Here is a 19,788-nt window from a genome sequence, read left to right as displayed (position 1 = left end):
TGGTAATCACAATAGCCACAGCTTCACATTATCTATAGAAGGAACATTCAGAGAAAGGCCATTCATATTAACCACCCTTGACCAACATGGCTCTGAAAGTTACTTTAAATAGAACAGTCATTAATAAGTATGCATATTGCAATGAACATCATCAGTAGCTTTTCCTCTTAGTTGATGACATGATTTATTTCCTACGGACACCACCTTCTGCATACAGCGTTTCAGCAACAGGAGTTTGCACGATCTAGAGTTACAGCTTTGAAGAGTGTGGTCATATCTAAGACAGTTTGCTACAGAGATATGCATGTACAACCAATGTAATATCACTTTAACCTTTCTCTATTTACAACAAGATGCAGAGCTCAGGAATAATTATAAATAAGTCTTAAATATCAAGGATTCTTTCCATTAAAATACATACTTATTACTGCATACGAGTAAGCTCTCATTTATTTTTACTTAGAAAAGTATTAGAACTTATATATTTATATTTAATATTGGGAATACAGCTGGTTGTAATATAGGCCTAAGTACTTTAAAAATAATATGCTCATATCATGGTAAATATAACAATTAAAAAATGGATTTGAAGATAAAAGTGAAAACTGGCCCAATACACCTGCTTCTTGCTGTCTATAGTTATTATATTGAGAGGATGTACTACATGTAAATGCATTTGAATCACAATCAATAACTGTTCATACTGTAAACAACTACAGCATGCTTATTTTACTTTCTTCCCCAAGACTTGTAAACAAGACTTGTAAACAAATCACGAACCAGTGGTTAAAATGTAGAAATAATTTGAAAAACAATAATCTTTATATTATGCACTACAATGCTGTTTTCATACTGAAGAAGTCTCTAACAGACAAAGAAATATCTGATGTAACCAAATAATGCAAAGTGTCTGAATCAGCCAACAAAATAAAAGTTATGTCTAAATGTCAAGCAGATTAAGAATACTGTTTATAAAATATAACTTATTGATCCCCTGACATAAATGAGCTGTATAGGTTACCCTAGAATGAATAGTTCTAACCATGAACATTTTTATCCATATCTAATTTTAGCTTGACAGGTCTAATGTAATCTAGAGGAGTTATACATTTTAGAGAGTGTTGGAGTGTGACATGTTTTTGTCTATGCCTTAAGAGGATGGTAAAGCTATAGAAAGCAATGAGTACTGTATGAAGTATATCTGTCTTTAAAGACACCGTGAAATAACTATTTACAAAAAGCTACGTTTGGTTTTGTATTATGGAATAGTGACAACATAACTTCAAAAGTGAATTTAGTAAGATTTAGACACAATACTGTGTGGTACCATGTGGTACTTTTCAGTAAAACATTGTGTACAAAGAGATCATCTACGGCAAACCAGACTACCCATTAACACAAATTAATGTAATCAAATCAGTGCCATGAATATATCACATCCTTTGTCAAACACAATCACTAACATGTGAACATCACATTGCTTAACCTTTATGCTCTGAATTGTATTAAATGTATTTTTTTCATAAAATAATTTTAATTTACAGCTTTACCCCTATGGGCTAAATATTATCATTATTAACGGACCATGGCCAGGACTCCACAAGTTGTTTTGAATCAGCCAACATAACCAATATGTCAATTTGAGACCATACCCAACACATGAGCTTTCTGTAGGATCAAATAAACAGGGAAAGCAGTTACCATTACCATTACCATTTGGTGCTGAAGGTAAAAAACCCTAAGTGTCTCACTTATAGGCAAGCCAAGCTGAATTGACACTGGAATTTCCCAATTAAAAAATAAAATGGAAAACAACAGGTGCCGGACTTTGCAGGCTCTTATACTTAAATTAGAATGTAAATATTTGTAGGATTTTGAAATACAAAGCGAAGCATGTTGAACATAAAATATGATTGATTTATTTTAATGGAAAAATATCAGTTTACTATAAGTATCTGCTGAATGTTCATTTGAAACGTTTTTTTCTGATGAGAAAAGATAGGTATGAGCAAAGATAAACACATTATGATGTAATTCTGCATTGCCCTAAAAACAAACAGAAGATATCAAAGCATATCAATTTTCATATCAGCATTAAGAGTAGGTAGTCAAAAGCATAATCTTGGATAAATGGAAGTATTGCCATATCTTGGGTGGTGTTAGTAAATGACTAAACATCACTGACAAATTACTCAGGAAATGTATAATTTGAAAAGAAACTGCCATTAAAACAGGCTGCAATAGTATCACATTTTACACTACTCTGCACAATCTGCACTATAAAATCACAAACACAAATTAAATGTGAACCAGCAAAGCAAAACTGAAGGAACAGCACAGAAATGTTTAGTACAACATAAAGCTTATAGTACCTCGAATGAATAAAAGGCACCTGTGTTAAATCAAAATTATAAGCTTATTTTTGGTAGAATATTAAGGTAATTCCTGAAAGACATAATACTTGAAACAGTGAATTTTTAATTAAACTAAAACATTCTCCAATTCATCCAATTCAAATAAATTAATCATGTGCCTTTAGTTTCTGTTCATTCACTAACGGGTGCACCAACCCCACACTACAATCATGCGTACTAGATTATAATGGGTGATTTTACACACAATAACTAATGAGCCAAACAGTCAAACATCCATACCTCAATGAAAGATTAAAGGCCAGGAATCATTTAATGCTTGTTCTGACAGGCCTCCTCCGCACATTTAGGATCAAAACCAAGACGAAGTAAGAGCAGCAGCAGGCTGTCCACATTCAAATGTTTTCAATTTCAATCTCGTATCCTGTGCCTTCATACTGAGGACACAGGTCTGTGTCGAGCATTAACTTGACACATCATTAAAAAGAAGGCACAGTGGCTATACTACATTATGATAGCCACTTAAGAAGGAAAGAAAAATATCTTCTTTAGAAACTGGGGTAATACTGGTCAAGTTACCAGTGAGCTGTTCATATCCTTCCTAGCAAAAGTAATTTGTGCTGTACGTAACACATGATGATCACCAGTGTCAGGTGTGGCACAACTGCTTAATCCCACTGGAGTTTCCTCTAGCTCCAGAGAAATTGTAATACAATACACACAGCAACTTCAATAATGTAATGCGAAAGGGACTGAGAAGGGTCACCATTTCATGCAAAAACATTTCAATCCAACAACCAAGATCTTTGTAGTGATATATTGTGTACATAGTAGTTTGATTTTAATACTAAATGATTAAAAGTGTGCTGATTTAAGATTCGAACTTTAATTTTTGTATGAATTTTAGCAAATTTAAAGTGAACTCATATAAGCATATACTGTATGCTATACTTCATATTTACCTAAATAATTAAGAGCTATAATTATTGTGCCATAATCCCTTAAGAGCATTGGTGTCAAATAACTACACATTTCAGTAATGTTGACAGGTCTTGAATGAACTTGAACTCTGTGGAATTTCTAATCCGCACAGAGGGTAATGAATAACAGTATGACCTGTACAATGCACAAGGGTACAGGGCATTGAACAGATGATTTTTAAACATTAAGTTAAGAATGACTTAAGAATTCTTAAGTTAAATATTTTTTTCTTCATATTGTCTGCTGCTGTAAAACAAATTGCCCCTTGGGGATAAAGACTCTCTCTCTGACTTCCTGAACACAATATCACAGAATAATAACACTCCCCAATTCCCATAAAAATGGAATAAAACAAGGCTGTTTTTACATGTATAGACTATGCTTTCATTATTACATTTTGCTGCAGGGTTTTTACTAATTACTCCACATGCATTTCTGAATACTATTTCTGGTACTATCATCCCATGAATTTCAATATGTATGGCCCAAATTACCATTTTTTCAATATTATAAAGCCGAACCACATAAACTGACTTCCAATTCTACTTAACAATTACAGAGAATAGTAGGGCATGAGAAATTATCTCAATGTTAGGAAAAATAATCAAGAGGAAGCACTCAATGACTTGATAACAAAAGAGATTTTAAGAACTTTGAAGCTCAAGGCAGCAGTTCCCAAATATCCCATATGATCAAAGACTGAAGGCCAGTCTTAACATCTTCAATCAGTGTCAGCAACACCAAAACAACCAGAGGAAGAGAAGTGGTCAATGGTGGACACTCTAAGAAACACAGCAAGTGAAATATGTTTCAAAGACCCTTCAGTTGAGGTAGTTGACATCATCCAAAAATAGACAAGCGAGAGAAGCAACCAGGATTCCCAATCTCAAAGAAATGTCCTATACTGACAAAAAATAAAAGATCTGCATCTCTTTAACAAGGCTGAAGGGGTCAACTATTACCTTTCACTACTGGAGATGTTTGCAGATTGTGACGATTGTTGATGTGGTCATTACAGAGTCCCCAATGGTTGGAGCAAGATCTTTAATCGGAGGGGGGCTACACAATCTGTACAATTATGGATTTTAAAAGTTTAAGAGATTGGAGGGGTCCAACAAAAATGAAAATGAAGACCAACAATTTTTTATTTAAAAGACCAACAGCCTAATTTGATAGGCAATAAGCATGATTAAACAATGATTAAACAACTTTTTAAATAATTGAATTATGCCATTCATCATGTTACGTTTGCTATCACCCTAAAGCAGGTCACACATTTTATACCATAAAATGCATTCTATTACCCAGGCAAAATGTCTGTAGCAAATATATGTTACCAATTTAAAAACTTAATTAAAATATGTATTACACACTGTGTTTTTTAAATGAAAACCAATTTAAAATGGCAAACAGCATATGGAAAATGGAAGGAAAATATTTGTGAATATTCAAAAATAGAGCAAATCAGAGCAAATTCTTAAATTTTTGTGCCTACAAAATATTGTGTAGAGCCCTATACTGTTTACAATTTTACAAAACAGCTCATTATACTTAATTTGGAATTGACTATTTTCCACATTACATCTTCCTATTTTGTAATGACTTATCAACTCAACTTATCACTGCAAGCCCTATACCTCACAGGCAGAACAGGATCCTGTATGCACACTCCTCTGACCCGCCCACCTGTCTAAAATATTCTTCATCAGATATGCTGTATTACAATACATCTCTCCTAACATCAGAACAAGGTTCTAGAACACAAGAAAGCCAGAGAAACTCCAGCAGACTCCAGCAACGGCATTTGGGTATTGTGCCTTGTCACCTGGGAATCCTAGTCCCAAATGGGCAACTCAGTAGGTCCATGTTGAACTAGTGACATCTGGACACCAGAGCTCAACTTGTTTTCTGAATAAGCTCCTTTACTGGTTGAGTCACTGAAGAGGCCCCGTAAAGTATTTTGAAATTACTATTCAAGGGTCACTGCAAAAAACATTACATAACAAGAAGTAGGTGTTATGTAATGTTATAAGAACTGGATTTTTAAAATAGAAATACACTGTAATTCTAATTAGAAATCTTTACTCAAAGATATAAAAAAAAGTTACTTGTAAAAAAGACTGGCACTAGAAGGCACAAAAAAAGCTGAGAACCCAAAGCAGCGGGGGTTATCTAAATTAAGAGCATGTGGTATATAAAGCACCATGAAAGCTTGTAAAATACAAACAATTTAAAAACAGAGAAGGTGGTTGTGCAGCCAATTGTATTAACACAAGATTTAGAATTTCCCTAAAATCAGCCAGGCACTGACTCCCTGCTGCGTGTTAATTTGAATAAATGGTTTGACTGTTCTTGAAAAAGCAAATAAACACCATTTGGTCATTTCAGGACATGTAATTTATTTGTAACACAAACTGAACCAAATGGGGCCCCAAAGGGCCACTTTCCAAGAATAAACCACAGAAAATCAGTAAAGCTAATTGTACTACATTTTACTATCTCTTAATTTTAAAAAGAAAGGATCAAAGATGGAAACTATAAAGTTTCAGCAAACTTGTTTAATTTTTATATTTTTACATCTGAAGGCTTGTATTCTTCCAACAGTCACTCAAGACAGGGATAGCACTTGGACTGGAAGATTGAATATGGTGCCCCACCATAAGAAAGGCATTGAAGCTGAGTCAAGTTATTATAGACCAAAAGACCTGACTTCTATCACAGGTAAGGGTATGGAAACAATTATTATAATTAAACTAGAGGATCACCTATAAAGAAATAACATCCTTGGGATATAGAGTTCTTCTTCTGATCTGGTGTATTTAGATTTTCAAAAGGCTTTTAATAAAGTTCCCCATAAAAGATACAATTACAGGTAGTAGGCATTCAGGAAACTACATTTAGATTGAGAATTGGTTAATAAATAGGAAATAATGTACAGATGGGAGGTAAATGTTCAAATATGAGTGGTGTAATTAATGAAGTATCACAGGAATCTATACTATAATCATTTCTCTTCCTAATATATATCAATTATCTACATTTTGGCATATGGAGCAAACTATTCACATTCCCAGATGATCCAAAAATAGGAAGCTTACCTAACACTGAAAAAGCAGCAACTGAACTAAAAAAGAATCAGATAAACTTCAAGACTGGGTAAACACCTTGTAGAAGAAGTTTAATGTAGTGAAGTCCAGGATTTTGCATACAGGTTGTAAAAACAAAATAGGAAACACTGAGCTGGAAGAGATTACTTTTAAAAAGTGTTTAAGTAGATACTTAAATCTTCTAGATAATGTAGGGAAGTAATTAAAAATGCAAAGAAAATGTTAACATACATTAAAAAGACAATCTAATCAAGGGAGCTTGTTTTAAAATTGTATAACAAACGAGTAAGACCACATTTAGCGTACTGTGTAAAATCTTGATTACTGTTACAGAAAACAGACACATTCCAGGACTTAAGGGAATGCCTTACATTGACAGGATAAAGTAACTGACCATTTTTAATCTTGAACAGAGAAGACTACAAGGGGAAATCATACCAGTATTCAAAATCCTCATTGAAAGTTACCAGAATGGACTTCTTAAAAATGAAGCATGAAACATGATGCAAGTAGAAACTACATGCAAATGCATTTTAAAACCAAGAATAGCAGAAAAGGGTTGTGGGAGTAATAAAATAACTACCTACAGTAGCCATGTGGTTGAAACCAATACTTTGACTTACATCAAAAAACAAAATGAGAGGCCTCATCTCATTCTTAGGCTCTTGTGTTGACCACTTTGGCAGAAGCCATTGGTCAGCTTGGAAGTCAAGCCTGTTTGCTCACATGTAAGTGTAAGAAGGTATTATTTGTATCCATTTTGCAATTAACCAAAAGATAAGATGCTTTTCTCCATTGCTGATCAATTACGAGTTGAAAAGGTGGTATACAAGTTGCAAAGTCTTAATGAGTCTTCAAATAGTCTCCACCTTATTCAAAAGATTTGGATGAGTTTACCTAATAGATGAGTGAAATCTTCACCTTTTTAGGCAACTATCCAATTATAACATAGAAGAAAAGAGATAGAAGATAGAAGTAGATTAATCAGAAAAATAATAATAAACCATATCATTTGATTTTGCCTGCCGGTAACATTGGCACAGTGGTTAACATTGCTGCTTTGCAGCACTGGGATCCTATGTGCTCTCTGCATAGAGTTTATAAGTTCTCCACATGTTCACGTGAGTTTCCTCCAGTAACTCCTCTTTCCACCCACAGTCCAAAAACATACCGGTTTTTGGACTGTAGGTTAACTGGCTTCTGAGAAAATTGGCTCAGATCTGGCTTAGTGTGGACACGTCAGTGTTTCTGTCTGCCTTACGATAGACTGGTGTCCTGTCCACAAACTGGCAAAGGAGTTACAGTACATTTACAATAAAGAAGATTTTGACTGCAAGCATGACAAAAACATCACATATATAGATTCCAGAACAATAACAGTACTTCGTGATCACAGTGAACAAGATCAGATACATGTTTTTACACTATACACATACTATACACCTTTTTCTGTTTGACTCATAGGAGCACATGCATGATTACTATCATGCTTTCCCAGATTTCAATGGCAAATCAACATGGGGTGATTTACAGTAATGCCCTGAAATTGAAAAGTTTGCTCAGCTGCAATTAAAGATTTCTAAATTATCCTTACATGTAATAAAATGCTGTTACACATTACAATGGAGTACACCTTGAGATGCCTGATGAGACCTTAGAAATAGTTAGAGGAATTTACCCAAGACAATGGGGTTAACACCCCTGCATGTTCAGAATGTGGAATGGGATCTTTAATCACCATGTATTCTGGCAATTCGTTTAATATCATCCAAAGAATGGTATCTTACATTCAACTGTAAAACTAGAAGGTCAGCAGATACTGAGACTATATCTTTCTATGGCGCAACTGTTGACCTTGTGAAACACCTCCATGTAACACAAAATATATCACCGTTTACAGCGGTGTCAGATTAATGTACAGTAGAATAAGAAAAATACAGACCACTATGATAGACACTGGTTAAAACTATTTTGTCATGTCAAAGCCTTTACTAATTTTATATATAACTCATACCTTTATTTGGTCATCCTTGCAATAGCACAAGATTAATAATCACATTGAAAGCTTTTATGACTTTTAGAGCCATAATGGCAGTCTATAGTTTGAAACACAGAACGTGAGAGAACACAGAAAACATCAATGAAACCCAAACGCAGTGAAACCAGGAAATATGAAACATTTATCTTAGATTTAAAGACTAAATGCATTAAACAAAACTAAATGATGGCTAAATCTCATTATGATTAAAACAATTTCCTCCAGCTTCATTGAAAGACTGCTTCTGGACAACATAGTCGTAATTTGTATTGGTTTTAGTTTCTTACATAACATTTTAAACAACAGTATTCAATTTACTCCATGTGTAAAATTGATCAAGTGAATACAATAGGTTTCCACTCCATGCAGGAAACGTACATGTACATGTGCCAAATATTGTGATTGTGAGAGCACACTATGAGAACAAGTTTTTTGTTGTGACTTAAAGAAAATTCTAGATAACTTTATGTGATGGCTGACAAAGAAAGCAATCATTGTTAAAACAGTTTAATAGAAGTAATTTCTTAAACATCCTTGCTTAGTTTTGAAACAGTAGAAAAGGAAAACATTGTCTATTAACTCATATTTCTTCAACACAAAACTACAGCACCACAGATGCTCTTTAAAATGCGTTAAAATACAAAACATTTTGAGTTTATAACCCTTTAGAACTAGTGATAACTAAATTTAAAGCAATAAAACAATAACCTCTGCCTTTCGTAAAATCAGATTTGACAATAAATCCAGCGTTACAATTCAGTATCAGCAAGTTGGTAACTATACTGAGTTCTAAATCCTAAAGACTTACTGCTCCTAAGAGATTAAAACACTCCTCATGATCTGCACTTTGTTTCTCAAAATAAATGGAGAATAATTATAATAATTGTTTTTCTATCAAGTTCTTTCAAAAGTCAATTTTCCTGAACACAATAATAGTTCTCAGTCTTCAAGCACTGTGAATGTTAGACAGAACACTCTATATTTAATCCGAAGCTAGCAAAAACTATATTTAATTGGTCTTGGTGACTTGGTAATACACAAAAAAAAACACATCAGAAATACTGTTGGTTTGGGATGTTTTCTGGGACAGTAATACTTTCAGTAAACAATACTATAGTACAATTGTTAATATTTCTGTTCCTCTCAAAACCTAGCACGCTGTCTAATCCATTTTAAACTTTCTTTTCTATTTCATTGTGTTGTGTAATACTATCCTGAATTAAAAAAAGAGAATGTTCACAATACAATACTAGAGGCTGAAGATTAAGGTTGCTGCCCTCTCTATGATATACAGTATGCACTCATGGTGTTCCCAGAACCTACTCATATGTTTATATCATACAATATGTTACATGTTTTAGCAAGTTTTACTTACAAAACATTTTGCATATTTCATACCAATCTTGATATCCTAATAAAAGTAGCTGGAGTTGCAATTATTTACAACCCTCACAACAGTTTTGCATAATGTGATGCCGCATGGGGATGTGCCTTGTGAAGCATGGCTTTCCTTCTGGTTTCTGTTTTTTTTTCAAGCTTTTCCCTGGCCAAGATGGCAACATGGAAATCACAGGCAATCTGGACAGGCCAAGCAATCACTGTAACAGGCTCAACTGTGTGTGTTGCTCCAACGCAGAATAGAGACCCAAGCAGATACTAAGATGGTGATGACCAGGAACAGAAGCCAAGGATAGATTGTTGGATCTATCCCAGATGAACCTGTCACCTGCCTGGAGGCTCCCTATGTTTTCCAGTGCAAGAGCTGGAAAACCCAGTCACCTGCTGCAGCAACTGAAGTTTGTTTCCCAGCAACAATGGTGCTAGGAAGTTTATGAACCCTTTAGAACTTTCTGAATTTCTGCATAAATGTGACCTAAAATGTGATCAGATTGTCATCTAAGTCATAAAAATAGATAAAGAAATAACACACAAAAGGATATATGTTTTCATTCATTTATTGATCAAACTGATCCAACATTCAACAGTCTTTGTCAGAAAAAGTATGTGAACCTCTAGGATTATCTGTTCATTTAAGGGGATAATTAAAGAGTGTCAATCAATGGGATGACAATCAGGTGTGAGTTTGGGTGGCCCTGCCTTATTTAAAAAACATAAACCTGAGTCTTCACTATCAAAGTCTGGTCTTCACCACACAGGTTTGTGAATGCATTCCATGCCTTGATCAAAGGAAATTTCTGTGGACCTTAGAAAAAGAATTGTCGATGCTCAAGGTTACAAAACGATTTTTAAAGACTTCGGGCTTCACCAATCCACTATCAGGCAGATAGTGTACAAATGGAGAAAATTATACACCATTGTTACTCTCCCCAGGAGTGGTTGTCCAATACAAATCACTCCAAATTCAAGGCTTATAATATATATAATATAATTTCCGGTAGGTCACAAAGAACCCCAAGGTAATGTCTAAGGATCTGCAGGCCTCTCTTGCATGGGCTAATGTCAGTGTTCATGAGTCTATCATCAGGCAAACACTGAACAAGAATAGTGTGCATGGGAGGATAGCAAGGAGGAAGCCACTACTCTCAAAGAAGAACATTGCTGCCCGTTTAAAGTTTGCTAAAGACCACCTGGATTAGCCAGAAGACTACTGGAAGAACGTTCTGTGGACAAATTAGTTGAAAATATAACTTTTTGGCTTAAATGAGAAATGTTATGCTTGGCGACAACCAAACACTGCATTCGAACATTAGAACCTCATCCCAGCTGTGAAACACGGTGGTGCCACTATCATGGTTTGAGGCTATTTTGCTGCCATTGCATCAGGACAGCTTGTCATCATTGACAGAACTATGAATTCTGGATTTAGCAAATTCTACAGGAGTATGTCAGGGTATCCACCCGTGAACTGAAAGCTCAACAGAAGGTGGGTCTTAGAGCAAGACAACGACCCTAAACAAACAAGAGTCTACCAAAGAATGGTTGAAGGAGAAATTTCGTGTTTTGGAATGGCTGAGTAAAAGTCCAGACCTTGATCCAATAAAAATGTTGTGGAAGGACCTGAAGCGGAAAGTTCATGCAAGAAATTACACCAACATCACTGAGTTGAAGCAGTTCTGTAAAGAGAAATGGGCCAAAATTCCTCCAAGCCAATGTGCGTGACTGATCAACAGTAACCATAAATGTTTGGTTGAAGTCATTGCCACTCAAGGGGGTCACACCGTTACCGAAAGCTTAGGTTCACATACTTTTTCTGATAAAGACATTTAACGTTGGATCATTTTGATCAATAAACGAATGAAAAAGTATATCCTTTTGTGTGTAAGTTGTTTTATTGGGTTCTCTTTATTTTTATGACTGATCACATTTTAGGTCAAAAGTATGCAGAATTTCAGAAAATTCTAAAGGGTTCACAAACTTTCTACCAGCACTGTACATAGCAGGAAGAGCCTTTTAAGGCTTTACATGGCTTGGCACCTCAATACCTGTCTGAACTTTTATCGCCCTACTCCCCACCTCGCAACCTCCGCTCTTCAAATTCTGCCCTCCTTACTGTCCCCCAAGCCCGTCTACATTGTATGGGCGACAGGGCCTTCTCCTGCTATGCCCCCAAGCTCTGGAACTCCTTGCCCAAGGATATTAGAGAGTCACCTTCTCTAAACTCCTTCAAATCCAGACTCAAAACCCTCCTTTTCAGAAAAGCCTTTACTTAACTGGTTCCATTCTTCACCCCTCTGCTCTTCTTAATACCATCTTCCACGGTCTCCTCTATTGTTATTGTTGTATTGTTGTAATTATAATTGTGTCCTGTCTTGTGAAATTTTCTTATTTATTGTTGTAGTCTTCTTACTTATTGTTATTGTCATCCTGTAAAGCGCTTTGAGAAGCCACCTTTAAAGGCGCTATATAAAATAAAGTTTATTATTATTATTATTATTATTATTATTATTATAATGCAGGGTTGTTGATTGTCTTTTCTCCCCAGAATCCTGCTGGAAGAGCACTATTTTTTGGCTATTGTAAATAATATTGAATCATTTTTAATCTTATGGTTGGCATGTGTATGTGCTCATGGGCCTCTAGAATCTGTACACCTATTGTGGGCCGCCCGGTGCAGTACTACAATATATAAACAAACCAAAAGGGATCCGACCCATACCATTGTATGATCTCACCAAGATAACCACTGTTAATGACTGGCTACTGATTTCTTGCAAAAAAGCAGATAACCTATTGAGGCTATTTTAAGGTATTATTTTGTGAATGAAGGAATCCTGCCATCAAATTAACAACAAAAACTTACATCTACTAAACTGTACAACAATCTTGACAATGTTTATCCTTGGCCTTTTCAACATTGACAGTGAGAATGTTTGCACATAATACCTTCAAAAATAATATTTTGTTTTCATCCCAATTCATCTCCTTGTGATAAATATAGATTCTCAGCTGCTGGGGCTGCAACATTACACAAAGCACAATTATGGAATAATCAGAGGCTATAAGAATTATTCTAAAGCTGATTTTAAAATGTAACAAATATTTCAGATGTCATTGGCATTAAGCTGCCTACCAGTTCGTCGTTTATGAATCTCATCTTTCTGTGAGTGGAGACCTGGAAATGTACAACCTGGAAAATGTACATGAACAGAACTAAGCACAAAGCAGAGCAAAAAGCTGATTTTCCGAGTGCTGCTAATCTTTTAGCAACAAAAACATTTTATGTTACGATACATTGATTATATAAAACCATGGACTTATGGACATTTTTGACATTGAATTTGTTACTATTCTTTCTCCCATTTCTATTATTGTTTAAATAATATTGAAACAATGGAATGTGTTTTACATTATAATATTATTAAAGGTTTTAAACATCTAGAATACACTCACACATATGCACAGTTTTCCAAAGCTGAATTTCTTAAGATGGGTAATTTGCATAACAATGACTGGTTCTGAGGGAGAATTTCTAAAACCTTTATTACATACATATTGATTCCTAAATGCAGTGCACAAGCTTTAGCAGATAATCTTGACTGCTGCAATTAATTTTCTAAATAAACACAAGCACTCAATTCCCCAAAGGCAGGAAACACTATTAATGTACTCTAATGTTCTCAGACTCTTGCAAAATAACCCAGCTGAAATTAAAAGAATGTATAGCACATAAACATTAAACAGCAAATCGTTAATACCTCCACTTGAAAATGTCTACCAAACCATATATGTTAAATAAAATTACAATGTCACATAAAATAGGTAAATTATAGAGTTTTAAAGTGAAAAAAAAAAGTTAAATATTAGATACTGTGATTGGGTATTATTTAAAAAGTATGAGAGTAGTTCACAATCAACTGTCCACTTCCTCCACTAAGTAATCTTTGTTGTACCCTATAGGCTTGGTCTCTAACTCTTGTTTCTACTGCCCATTACTTATTATTGTCCTTTCTTAAGAGTTCTCCGCACACAGGAGCCCAGCACCCACTTTTCCTCTCTCTCACCAGACTTAGTTATCTCTGTATTAATTACATTCATTCATCCACTTCTTCCAATTCAGGGTTGCGGGGGAGCCAGTGCCCATCTTTGCAAGCAATGGGCACAAGGCAGGTGTCACGACCACCAGGCAGTCAAGACCAAAGCGTAAGCGAGCTAATCAGACCCAGCAGCGGGTGATTATTAACAAACGCCGCCGCACGAGTTAAACCACCTGCGCACACTCATTGCGGTGCGCACTGCTATTTAAACCATCTTCACCTGCTTCCCACTGCTCGGTATTGAGTCTACTCCTTGAGAGCTCTACCTGGCGGTTTTCCCCGTACCTCGTTTATTCTGGTTTTTGGATTCCCCTTCTGCCTTTTCGACTTTGCACCTCGCCTCTCGACTCGGACTGTCTGCTACCGGTGAACTTCCTGGATTACGACTTGCCTTTCGCCTTTTGACTACGACCTTGCCTCTCGTTCTGGTTTGTTCGCCTGCCTCATCTATCACCCGTGCCTGCGTCTGCACAGGATCCGTGTATCTTCTCACCAGGGATTCCTAACAGCAGGGGGCACCCTGGCCAGGGTGCCAGTTCATCGCAGGGCACACAGACACGCAAACACTCACACCTAGGGCAGTTAACCTATCAGTACACTTCTGGACCCCAACTTCAGGGGTGGCAGGACGCACCCCGGCTCTTTAATTAAAGCCAGGGCCCCAGAGCTGCAAGACAGCAATGCAAACCACTGAATCACTGTGCCTCCCTGTCTGTAACTATTTGACTCCCTAAATTTCAAGGTCTTATGGTGTCAGTCTCTATTTTCACTTTTCTGTGGGAGTTCGCCAGGGATCAATGCTTTCTTTTGCTTGACATCTACTCCTTTTGGGTTCCCAAAAGATCTTTATGATAATGATATGCAGATTTTTCCCTTTCATAATTCTTCTATTCCTCATTATCCAACTGCTTCTAATAATATTTTCTCGATGATCTCAAATACAATCTCAATCCAAAACTGAAATACTTTGAAATGCTACTTATTCTTCCCCCTCTCCTCTGATCAATGAATCTTTTAATCTCTATTTTACCACAATACTATTAACATCACCTCTTTCCCTCCTCCTATGTCAGAAACATTTGCATTACCCTTAAGTACCCTCTCTTACTCTCAGTAAATCATTTCCCTGTAAATTGTCTGATGTTTCTTTCTGAACATCCAGTGTTGTAAATAAGCCAGAATAGCCTTGAGAGCCATGACCAGAGTGAAAATGTGAACCCTGCTGTGTTCCAGAATGAGTCAGTGACAAACATTTCATTTTGAATTATTCATTTTTCTATGGTTACTTTAGCTCACCATATAAACATCTACCTTTTACATACGTGAGCTCTCCTGTTATGGCTGAAATGCCTTGACCACACACCCTAATCAACCAGCCAATAGGACACCCAGATAGCACTCTTGCTTTTGCAAGCTGGAGAAGTGCTTTATATCAGGAAAAGTAAAGCATTGTAAAGTTACAGTTGATATACAAGTATGTGCACTGTAAATAATTTATTTAGCGACGTAAAAATCTGTGACTAAAATATAAATAATATTGTTGAATCAGTGTAATGACAGTTATACATGAGGTATGGTAGTGTGTCTGATGGGTGTTTTTTTTATTTAAAGTAAAAATACAGCATAAAATGCCCTCTATAGTCAAGAATGAAACTAAAGAAACATATCACATGGTTTCTTTGTTCCTGGCACAGTGTGATGGCATTGCAATGAGCAGACAGAAACGTAAAAGACAAAAAAATTACAACATTTAACACAACACATTAATATTAATTTTGTTTTTACAAAACAGTCACTGAGTCCATACATTCTACAGGCCAAAGATAACCTTCCTTATACTTTAAAAGATTGACCAATCTTACTGAAGAGAAACCACAGAGAAGGCAGTTTAGCAAGGTAATTGGTTTTTATGCAACAAAAGTCCTTCTGCAGGACAGTCTGATGATGATAAAACTGGTGCTAAAGTATGAGAACTGTATTGGTAAACCTAAAAATGCATACTGGGGATAATATTTATGTCTGCAGGGTATTTAAAGAAATAAATATTTGCTGCTAAAATACAAAAAATGCAGCCTTTTGTCCCTAAATTAACTTCGAGTCTCCTCAGTGCTCAGAAATATCTTTTGTCTTTCTCCTTCATCTCCAAATGATGGGAGAGATAAGAGTTATGGTTGACCCTACAGTACTTCTGATATACTGAGGTGATTTTACTGGACTGGCCATTCACCTCTTAGCTTCCTAATTTGTTACCTTGTTTGGACATCTTTCATACAACTGACATCTTAGGCCATCCCATGTTCCAGTTCTGCCTAAGTGACAGATTTCTGGTTCGTAACGGCAAAGAACACATTAAACAACACCTGCAGCTCTCCAACCTGTATAATTCTCTGAGATAATGGAGACACTCAAAAGTGGCCTGCGGTGGCCAGCTGTGCTTAATCCTAGTAACTGAAATGTATTGGCTAATGTACAGAAAATTCAATGGGTTATGTTATAATCCATATTAGTATAATATGTAGATCCCCCAATACACAAAAATGGGAATTTGATAATAATAATAACGGTAGTAACAATTTAACAACAAAATGATTTGATTATGAATATAAGAGTAAAGAATGATAACAGATTTAAAGTGTTGTGGAAGGCTGGAACAAACCACCCAGCCATATTGGTAAAGCTGACACTCTTGGACTCTTTCAAGAAGTAGTTGGAATATACCCTTTAATCACTACCACTCAAAAGAGCTTGATGTGCTGACTGGTTTCTCTCCTTTGTAACCTTTCTTAAGTGCTTTCTGGATCTTGAATTGTATAATTATCCAGTGCACATTACAAAACATGCCAGCACTTTATGACCACATAAAAATACTGTTGACATTTCATATTTAATGCTACACAGAGTGTTCCAAATTTACAATAATGAACAAAAAAAGTCATTATTGTTGAATTCTGGTCTGGGTGTTTCTTTTTGAGTGGAATATACTTGCGTTCCACTCAGAGAAAGTAGTTTCTAAACCTTTCTTTCTTTCTGTCACCACCACTATTCACCCTTTTTGGTACAGTCGATGAGCGAACAAAGTATAAAACAGTTTACTTTAGTTCTGTAATAATAAGGTAATAAATTCACTTCCAATATATAAAATTTGTAAGAAACCCATTTAAGAACACTAGTAAACAAATATTTAAAAACAGATTTTGACCTGGAATGAACAAACATTTTATGGTCCTTGATCACATTTATCCTGAGAAATGTTAAAAACATCTTTTTACTTTATAGTGCATTTAAAACAACACTGTAATCGCCAATCCTGGACTAAAGCATCCTTGGGCTCTTGTCAATGGGATTCAGGAAATGACCACTCCTCAAATGTAAATGGCCCTCCTAAACTGAATGGTAATGGAGGTGAACCGATAAGTGTTTCAGACCTGTTCTACTTAACATGGTCAGAAAGACCATGTGAGGTGAGAAACAATGAATTATGGAGACACTCAAAACCAGACTTGATAAGCACACAGCTGGAAACAGACGTACCATGGTATGATGCTGTCGACAAATCCATCCTGGCTTTTTCTATATAGCTTCAAGTATAACAAAACTAAGCATATATCAGGCAAAAACATGTTATTTCAGAGCTTGAAAATGTTTCCATCTGTGATGCACAGGGCATACACAAAATGTCCCATTAAGAAGCATTAAGTAACTGAAATAAATTAAGGGCCTTTCCCAGCATCAAAAGTGATTTCAAAGAATTAATGCAGTAATGCCCTCAGCGTTTCAGGTCAGTGGTTAGTCTCTCCTCTGGGGTGTAATTATTTTTTTTTATCTCAAAGGGACACCTTGGCAAAACTGATACACCAATGACAGAAAAACTAAAATCTTGTCAGTGAACCATAAATTGACCATTACCATAAAAAGCGCTGCTAAATGAGAAACCATGCGCTTGGTATAAACCTAATTTCATGCTTTCAAAGCACACAGCAGCTTGAAGCAAGATAGCGGCTGGGGGAGTTGCAATGACAGATTGGGTAACACAACTGGTTTGTTTGTGATGTCGACCGCTTAGCCAAGCTTTCCATGTAACAACAGAAAACAAACATTCGTGAATATTCAATTCAATGTACAAATGTCCCTTTATCTTCTCAATACCAAAATCTACAGATATATTGTCAAGTAAATTAAAAAAGAAAGAACTGACAAAAAAAATGATCACAAAAATATATACAGACGGGATCTTCTTTCCTCTTTTGTTTTAAAATAACAGGTCAACTTTCATTTTCGCAAAATAAACTTTCAGTTAATATATGCCTTTTTAAGGTAGTATAGCTTATTATATCATGACACTAATTCATAATGTATGTAATAATTGGCTTCTTCAGAGTTAACTATTACATTAAAGCAAAGGTTAAGATTCCAGCGTATATTCTAAATAATCATTTACACCGAGAGCCCTTAAATAGACAATGTAGCGAAATCAAACTCTTCTGCATAGGACTGTACAGCAACAGCAGTGAGATAACAACAGTAGTATCAAACAGTACATCAGTCACCGTGTAATTAGAAGTCATGGTATCTCACAAGTTCTTATATCAACCTTTGGAAATCTCAATATAGACACACAATAACCTTCAAGGTTCAAGACATTTCAAGCCCAGGTGATTCAGTAAGCTATACGAACTGTCTTTCAAGAACATCCCACATACTAAGAAATGTTCAAGAAAAATATAAATAAATACCGAAGTACAAATATCAATTTTAACTTAGCTTGTAACTGAACTTATCATCACATTGCTATTTTAAATGTGCAAGAAGAACAGAAACAACTCAAACTGAATCAGTGATGTTAAAACAACAAAATATTTATTTTGCAAGAGCACTTCCTAAAACCTGTATTTCAAATAAGTACAGTTTACAAGAAAAAATAAAGGTATCTCATATACTGTATAGTACAGATAGCAATTGTTAATGTCTAAAATAATGTCAGGAAATTCTCACAGCTCTAGTATTTGTAATTCTATGAAAATGCATAACAGAAGTAACATTATGAGTAAAGCATCAATAACAGACAAGATAAAATTCCTAAACTGCAAAATATAACAGAAAGAGCAACAGAAATAAGTATACAGTACAGCTACTGTTTGACACTGATTAAACAAACAAGAAATATAAGGATTTTATAAAGAGGAATTTTAGCATAAACAGTGCTCACCTCTGCTCAGAAAGCTGGTCCACATCTTCCCAACAGTATGTATTCACACTGTAAAGAATTTGTATAGGAAACAATCCCAAAATGCAGACAGTGTGATGTGAACAGCTAGAGAGCCTTGGCTTCAACCCTTATCATCTGTGTGACAATATACTTTAAGATCAATGCAGCTCCAAACCTCCCCAGATGCTGGTTCATTTCACTACTCATTGAAAATCCCTTACACATTGGCAACATTTTAGGAGAGGACAGGCACATGCAGTCACCCAATTGCAACAAAAAGGAAAAAAGGCAAAAGCAATTTCAGTTCCAGTTCTTGATTCTCATTGTAATAAACAGACCGCACATATGGCTTGAAGCACAGGAGGTATTACACAGAGAAAAGGCGAACACAAACCACACTTGCAAGTTCTTGTAAATACATTCAGCACACCATGAAAATCTATCTTTATAAATGGCTCAGCATATTTACTGCAAACACAGTGAATGAAGATTCATGTATGTGTATTGTTCCAGTGCTAAAAATAACGCTTCATCTTTCTACTTTAAGCAGCTGATACTATGAGGAATCAATGGCTGATTTAACTCAAAT

At 35.6% G+C, this 19,788-nt stretch overlaps 1 protein-coding gene across 6 annotated transcripts in view; it reads right to left on the bottom strand.

Moving 5' to 3' along the window:
* znf385b (zinc finger protein 385B) overlaps positions 1 to 19,788 on the bottom strand; it is a 124,880-nt gene that overhangs the window by 65,380 nt on the left and 39,712 nt on the right. Inside the window, exon 1 of one of the 6 annotated variants that reach the window (XM_015359084.2) lies at positions 19,200 to 19,532. The exons of 4 other annotated variants lie outside the window; for them this stretch is intronic. In XM_015359084.2, the coding sequence (XP_015214570.1) occupies positions 19,200 to 19,224 (25 nt within the window). In that variant the 5' untranslated portion in view covers positions 19,225 to 19,532. Of the gene's footprint in view, positions 1 to 2,654; positions 2,891 to 19,199; positions 19,533 to 19,788 lie in introns of those variants that run through there. One more of the 6 variants, XM_015359086.2, reaches the window with a different exon arrangement.

The sequence above is a fragment of the Lepisosteus oculatus genome, chromosome 12 (assembly GCF_040954835.1).
Source record: "Lepisosteus oculatus isolate fLepOcu1 chromosome 12, fLepOcu1.hap2, whole genome shotgun sequence".
Taxonomy (NCBI): domain Eukaryota; kingdom Metazoa; phylum Chordata; class Actinopteri; order Semionotiformes; family Lepisosteidae; genus Lepisosteus; species Lepisosteus oculatus.
This window is presented reverse-complemented; position numbering and strand designations above follow the sequence as displayed.